An 8,062-nucleotide genomic window follows, 5' to 3' on the forward strand; every position below is an offset into this window, starting at 1 on the left:
TTTAGCTCTGTACCCCATTTTTAATGGAGTTATTTGAATTTCTGGAGTTCAGCTTCTTGATCTCTTTGTATATATTGGATATTAGTCCCCTATCAGATTTAGGATTGGTAAAAATTCTTTCCCAATTTGTTGGTGGCCTTTTTGTCTTATTGACAGTATCTTTTGCCCTACAGAAACTTTGAAATTTTATGAGGTCCCATTTGTCGATTCTTGATCTTACAACATAGGCCATTGCTGTTCTGTTTAGGAATTTTTCCCGTGCCCATATCTTGGAGGCTTTTCCCCACTTTCTCCTCTATAAATTTCAATGTCTCTGGTTATATGTGGAGTTCTTTGATCCACTTAGACTTGAGCTTTGTACAAGGAGATAAGAATGTAAAACACAGTTTTACAATTTTTTTTATTCTAAATTTTTCTTTATTTGGGTCAAGGTATTATAATCCTAAAAAAAAAGATTATTTCATTATATTTTTTTGTTTCATAGCAATGTATTTGATAACATTTATAATAAATTTTACCAGTGATTCATATCAAATCACATAAAAGTTGTTAGTGTGTGTGTGTTTGTGTGTGTAAATGTCTTCCAATAGCTTTTATTTTGCAGTGAAAATAAAATAGGTTAGCTATAATAAGAAAGGTTTCTTCATTAAACAAATGACCAGTGATCCAACATATGTCTAAGCCTGTTTGCCTGTCTTCATCAACACTCACCGACTTATTCCATTTGCCTGCTGTAATGTACTATTTGGTGTTTTAGCCTCCTTGTCATCTAAGGAACCTTTATTTTGTTATTTTGGTTTTTTAACCCTTTCCAGAAGTCTATATTTGGGGCAGTAAGACTTCCAAGAATACATTTTTCTTTATTTGGGTCAAGGCATTATAATCCTAAAAAAAAATTATTTCATTATATTTCTTTGTTTCAAAACACTGTATTTGGTAACATTTATAGTAAATTTTACCAGTGATTCATAGAAAATCATATAAAAGTTGTTAATAAATGTGAGAAGATAAATTCTTTTTAAAGAAAAGGTAGCATTTAGGCAATCATTTCTCCTTACCTGAAGCAGGTGCACATGTACATAATAAGAACTTAAACGTTGTCTAACCTTAGATCAGTCATGGGAATGCATTTAGTAATGGGTTCTGTAGTTCCTTGTCTTTAGCTTGGATATGTAATATGCATCCCTTTTAAACATACATGTAGACAGTTCAGTTGTGGAAAAAAAAATAGTGGTGAAAAATAAACCCTAGCTGTGTTAGTTTTCTAGGGCTGCTATAAGAGTGCCACAGGCTGTGTAGCTTAATGCAGCACACAACTTTATTTTCTTATAGTCCTTGTAGTTAGAAGACTAAGTCAAAGTGTCAGATGGGCTGTCCTCATTTCCAAAGCTTCAGGGAGAGGGTGGTCCTTTTCGTCTCCAGGTTCTGTGGTCTTGGGCATTTCTAGAGCCTCTGTGCCTCTCTTTAGCGTTCCTATGTTTATACCTGTGTCTGTGCCAATTTAAGGGCACTAGTCTTAATAGACCCATTCTAAGTACATATGATCTCTTCCTACTTTGATTAATTTCTGTGAAGAGTCAATTTATTTATTTTCTTAATAAGGTCACAATTTTAGGCACGGAATTTAAAGAAACATATCTTTTTAGGAAATGTGGTTCTGTATACTACTACCAAGATTGCATTCCACTTCCCCAGAAGAAAGGCTTAGCTTTGTCACTTGATCAGTTACATATATTCATGTATGTTTGTTTGTTTTTTTTTTTTTTTTTTTTTTTTTGTTTTTTTTTTTTTTTTTGGCTGGATGTCTTTTGCAAAGTGGAATATGGTACAGAATTGAAATATTCAGGCTTTAGTCATCAAGTATTTTTCATTTTGTTGGTATTTGGGTAGTTAAATGATAAACCATGATAGCTGGCAACTTAATATTTACTAAATATATTATGAAAGGTTCCTTACTTGGGTCATTTGTGTGTGATTGTCCATTTGCATGCTTATGGAACCCAAAGTTTGGTGTTGGATATTTTCCTCAATCATTCTTTACCATATTTTTTGAAACAGACCCGCCTGTGACTTGGAGCTCACCATTTTGGCTAGGCTGGTTGGCAGTGAGCTCCCAGGATCTGCATGTCTTTGCCCTCTTCTTACTCCTAGTAACTGGGGTTAAAGACATGTACTGCTGCACTCAACTTTTAAATGGGAACTGCAGATCTGAACCCAAATGCACACGTTTCTACACTGAGCCATCTCCCCAAATTTGCCTTTTCCTTTGTAAACTGGGTATTATTCTTTTCATGTCCACTTTATCCATGAGGACTGGGGGTATAAAGAACTAACAATTCTATTGGAAGCCAAACAGTGAACCTGGGATTTGTATTAACTTAATCTTACTCCAAAACCAGTACTTCAAACAGTAGAAGTCCAGTACCTTGAATTCTTCTGATAGACTTTTATTCCAGAATAGTTTGTAGCATTAATCAAAGGCACTGTAATTTTTATGAGTAATTAGAAATACAATTAGTCCTTCAAGTTAGCTGGTTAAATTTTTGACCACATATCCTGGATAAAATGAAACAGAATAATATGATTTTGACTTAGTTTTATTAGAAATAATTGAATTGTATTTTTCTTCACAAGCCCCTTCTTCGGTTATTTGTATTCTTTACTTCCTTTAATAGCTATTTCTCGAAGCGTCAATAAGTAAGTTCCATATTGGTCTTGCTCAGTCCCCTGAGACAGGCTTCCAAGTATTCTAGAATATAGTGTTGTTAATGTATGTTGTAGATGTTACATGTTTAAAACTTTGTTAAATTCCTAACATTTTTGTGTGAGAGTTATTTGTCTTGACCTTCAGTATAAACATAGAACTTTATTTCTAATGAAAACAGATGTGTTTGGTGTTTGGTGTTTTGCCATGTACCAGTGCACTTGAGGCAATTACCCTGCTCTTCTCCTTTGTTCTCTAAAGAGGGAGGTTGAGCATATAACATACCTGTCTTTGTCAGGGTTTCAATTCCTGCACAAACATGACCAAGAAGCAATTTGGGGGGGAAAGGGTTTATTCGGCTTACACTTCCATACTGCTGTTCATGCAGGACTGGAATTCAAGCAGGACAGAAAGCAGGAGCTGATGCAGAAGCCCTGGAGGGATGTTCATTACTGACTTGCTTCCCCTGGCTTGCTCAGTCTGCTCTCTTATAGAACCAAGACTACCAGCCCAGAGATGGCACCACCCACAAGGGGCCTTTCCCCCTGGATCACTAATTGAGAAAATGCCTTACAGTTGTATCTCATGGAGGCATTTCCTCAANTGAAGCTCCTTTCTCTGTGATAACTCCAGCTGTGTTAAGTTGACACAAAACTAGCCAGTACAATTGACCCCTTGTCAACTTGACACACAAACACATCACTAGAAAGCCTCAACCCTTACATTCTTTTTTTTTTTTTAGATTTATTTATTTATTATATAATTAAGTACACTGTAGCTGTCTTCAGACACTCCAGAAGAGGGCATCAGATCTCATTACAGATGGTTGTGAGCCACCATATGGTTGCTGGGATTTGAACCCTGGACCTTCGGAAGAGCAGTCGGGTGCTCTTACCCACTGAGCCATCTCACCAGCCCCAACCCTTACATTCTTATTCATCCCCAAGGTCTAAATAACTTTAAACATCCCACAGTCTTTACATATTTTACAATTAAAAATCTCTTAACTGTGGGCTCCACTAAAATAGTTTCTTCCTTCAAGAGGGAAAATATCAGGGCACAGTCACAATCAAAAGCAAAAATCAATCTCCAACCATCCAGTGTCTGGGATCCAACTCATGATCTTCTGGGCTCCTCCAAGGGCTTGGGTCACTTCTCCAGCCATGCCCTTTGTAGCACACTCATCATCCTCTAGGCTCCAGATGCCTGTACTTCTCTGCTGCTGTTCTTGGTGGTCATCTCATGGTACTGGCAACTCCATAACACTGCATGACCCCTTCAGTCCTGGGCTGTCAATTGCAACTGAGGCTGCACCTTCACCAATGGCCTTCCATGGCCTCTCACAGTGACGAGCCTCAGCTGCTCTATGTGACTCCTTCATGCCTTCAAAACCAGTACCACCTGGGTGACCCTTACACACCAAGTCCCGCTGCAGCAGGAGTACAACCTTGGCTATCTCTGGAACACAGCCTCTTTGTGCTTTCAGAAAACACTTCCCAGAAGTCACTTCAAAGATGCTGGTCTCTTCTTAATCACCTCTAATTCCTTAGCTCCAGCCAACCAGCATCAATAGTCCCAGTAATGCCAAGGTTTTGCTTTAGTAGTTCTGGTATCTTGTTAATCACAGCTGATTCTTCAGCCCCAGCTAACCAGAACCACAGAATTTTTACAATCCAAAATAGCAATGGCCCTGAAAAGAGTCTTTAATTTTCCCTCTGAAATTTCACAAGCCAGGCCTCCATTTTCTGCACTGTTCTCAACATTATCTTTCAAGCCCCTACACAACATCTCACAGAGCTCTTAATACTGAATGGATCTTCTGGCCCAAAGTTCCAAAGTCCTTCTACAGTCCTCCCCAAAACATGGTCAGGTTATCACAGGAATACCCCACTCCTGGTACTAATTAGTCTTAGTAGATGTTACATGTTTAAAACTTTGTTAAATTCCTAACATTTTTGTGTGGCAGTTATTTGTCTTGACCTTCAGTATAAACATAGAACTTTATTTCTAATGAAAACAGACGTTTTCTTTAGTGTTTGGTGTTTTGCCATGTACCAGTTCACTTGAGGCAAATTACCCTGCTCTTCTCTTTTGTTCTCTAAAGAGGGAGATTGAGCATATAACATACCCTTTGCCAAGTTACCGTGATATTTAAATGAAGTAATACCTCACACAGAATTAGTGCTTCATATACAATAGATACCTCAGAGTACTGGATTTCTTTGTACTTCTTTGGGATTGGTACTTTAGATCTTCTACTAGCAGAATTCTTAGTATTAAGTATTTAGTAAGCATTTGTTAAATTGCAAGTTAATGACTTAAATAAATTGAAAGGAAATTCCAAACTAAATATTTCACAGTACAAAAAAATTAGAAATTCATTTAAATCATTGCTAATCTCACTAAGGATAGCTTTTAAACTGTAAAGAAAATAAATAATTAAAATGTTATAAAAACATGTTAAAGTTTAACTTTTATACTTTTGTTTTAGTGATGTAGCTTGGTTCAGCGAATCTTGGTTAAGCCGAATTAAAGATGATGTTGGAGACAACTGGAGAATAAAGGTATGCAGAAGTGGATGGAGGTTGGGTGGACCACATGATGGAAGAATTGTGGCACTGAGCTCAACTCAGTGTTCTTTTAAAAGTGAATTCATGAGTGCATTGTTCCATATAAGTTAACACATATGGTGCTTCATACAAACTAGAGTAATTTTAGGGAACAGAGCCTTGGTTGAAGAAGAAATGCCTCCATCAGATTGGCCTGTAGGCATGTCTGGTTGTCATTATTTTTTGATTGTTGATTGATTTGAGAGGGCCAGCAGTGCCACCCTGGGCAGGTGGTCCTGGTAGGTTTCAGAAAGCAGGCTGAATGAGTGTCATGACCTGAAAGCAAGTCATTTAAGCACTTATCCTCCAAGGTTTTGCCTCTGCTGCTGCTTGAGTTCTTACTTTGACCCCTCTCAGTGCTTGACTGTGATCAGGACTTGTCAGTTAAATAATCCCTTTCTTTCCCAGCTTGTTTTGGCCACTGAGTTTATGTATTAATAATTATGTCTTTATTATCATGTACTACATTGATTAAACCATATTTGTTCAACTATTCACATGATGATATATTTGAATTATTTTTAGTTTAGGTTATGACAATAAACTCTATGCACAAATCTTTGCTTAGATTTCATTTCTTTGGGGGAAATAACTTGGTGGAATGGCTAAATTATGTATATATGTTTAATTTTATAAGACTGCAAAAATAATTTTGTTTTTACAACTATTTTACTGCTTTTGGTTTTCTTGTATCTTGTGGGGCCTGTGTTTGTTCTGTAAAGGATGTCTAATTTCTGTCATGTATTTCTTAACAGTGCGATTGGATACTATGCTGATGAATACATACATACATACATACATACAAATACATATTTTTACATACGTACATACATACAAATACACATTTTTAAATTATTTGTCACTTTGTATATATGAGTGTTTTGTCTGTATGTATGTCTGGGCACCATGTGTAAGCCTTGTGTATGCAGAAGTGGGAAGAGGGTATTTTATCCCTTGGAAATAGAGCTACAGCCGGTTGAGGGATGTCATGAATGCTGGGAAATGAACCCTAGTCCTCTGGAAGAGCAGCCTTAACCACTGAGTTTTCTCTTCAGTCCATGTATATAATCTGTAAACGATGTCTTACTATTCTTTAAGTAAAAACACCCTTTCTGATATTGAAACTTTGTTGTTTTTATTTCTCCCTCAATTACATCTAATTTATTATCTTTCAGGTTTATAGTATAGAAATCATTTATTTCATGATTTCTCACTGACTTTTTCTTTTTTCTGTTTACATCTTGCTTCTTGAAGAGGCTTGGATAATAAAAGTTAGGCCTGTTTTTTCTCCTCACATCAAATCTGCCTCACTCATTTCATACATTATAAAATTTTTATTTTTGTGCATGTGCTGTGTATGGAAGTGTGCACATGCTACATTGTGTGTTTGGAGGTCAGAGAACAAATTTATAAAGCATGATATCCCTATGTGTCTGGGCATAAACATGTATAAGGCTTGTGTTGTCCAGCAAGTGCTTCATCTGCTGCACTTCTCCAGACCACACCCAACATAGACATCCTGATATATTCTGCTCTTATTTTCACTTAACTCAAAATACATTTTCATTTTGCTTGTCAATGTGTTTTTGACTTCTGGCCAGATTAAAAGTAACTAGTTCAAAATCTAAATATTTCCTACTTACAGAATTCTGAATTAATTCCACTTTTGCAAGTAAGTAAAAACATCACACACCAAAATTAGCCAGACCCAAAGTCTACACAATGAATGTACATATAGTTAGAAAAAACATTTGTAATGGAAGCAATGAAGCTTCCCATTAAATTTTATATTTTAATAACCTATATATTTTTCACTTATCTACTACCAGAATTAAAAAACCTTGACAACTAAAAAGCAATGAGCTTTATCTTCTTTCATAACTTATGTTATTTACCTGCATTTGGTGATGTTTTTATTTATGTTGTTAAAAATAGTTTATAAAAGAAAACCCCATTTTTGTCCTGAGAACATACTTAGCTTTAGAGTAGTTTGCGTTTACATTGATTTATTTTCATATTTATGTTGCGACTTAGAGAATTGTCAAATGCAACTGAAAGCACTATGCATCCTCATTTATTCCATAAGTATATGTTATGCCAGATTTGTTGGTGGTGCAGTGTGTATTTTTTGAATGTTATGTTTACTTGTTCCATCAGCTGCATAGGCAGGAGTTCTTAGTCTCTACTTGATGATTCTGAGGTTTCTCTTAAGTTCTGATCATCTTCATTTGAATTTCTATTATTAGGTTTACTATACATTTTTCTCTCCTTGGTGAGGAATTCAATAATGTTTTCTTATTTTTCTTGGAAAGGTGATTATTTCTCACCTTAATATATTTCTTTCAATATAAACATGAAACAAATGTATTTATTTCCTCTTTTTGTTCTACTTTAGGCTAGTAACCTGAAGAAGGTCCTCCATGGAATTACAAGTTACTATCATGAGGTACCGGAAACACCTGATCTTAAACAAAAGTGCCAAGAGTTTGACTACTTAGTTTTTTAAGCATCATATTGGAATGTAATTTATAATTATAATAATTATGTTGCCACTTATAGAGCACATAAAACTTGTGAAAATGAAAAGGTCTAAGGATTAAATGCATTGGCTTACCAAAGGAAGAAAGAAGATAGTTTTCATTTCGAAACTTTGAATTGATTACCTTTATTTTATTTTATTTTTTTTTATTACATATTTTCCTCAATTACATTTCCAATGCTATCCCAAAAGTCCCCCATAGCGCCCCCC

General features: G+C 35.7%; 1 protein-coding gene across 1 annotated transcript in view; it reads left to right on the forward strand.

Moving 5' to 3' along the window:
• Hook1 (hook microtubule tethering protein 1) overlaps positions 1-8,062 on the forward strand; it is a 54,440-nt gene that overhangs the window by 9,556 nt on the left and 36,822 nt on the right. The window contains exons 3-4 of the mRNA XM_021160006.2: positions 5,196-5,268; positions 7,709-7,759. Of these exons, the coding sequence (XP_021015665.1) occupies positions 5,196-5,268; positions 7,709-7,759 (124 nt within the window). The remainder of the gene's footprint in view (positions 1-5,195; positions 5,269-7,708; positions 7,760-8,062) is intronic.

Source organism: Mus caroli, chromosome 4, assembly GCF_900094665.2.
Source record: "Mus caroli chromosome 4, CAROLI_EIJ_v1.1, whole genome shotgun sequence".
Lineage (NCBI taxonomy): Eukaryota > Metazoa > Chordata > Mammalia > Rodentia > Muridae > Mus > Mus caroli.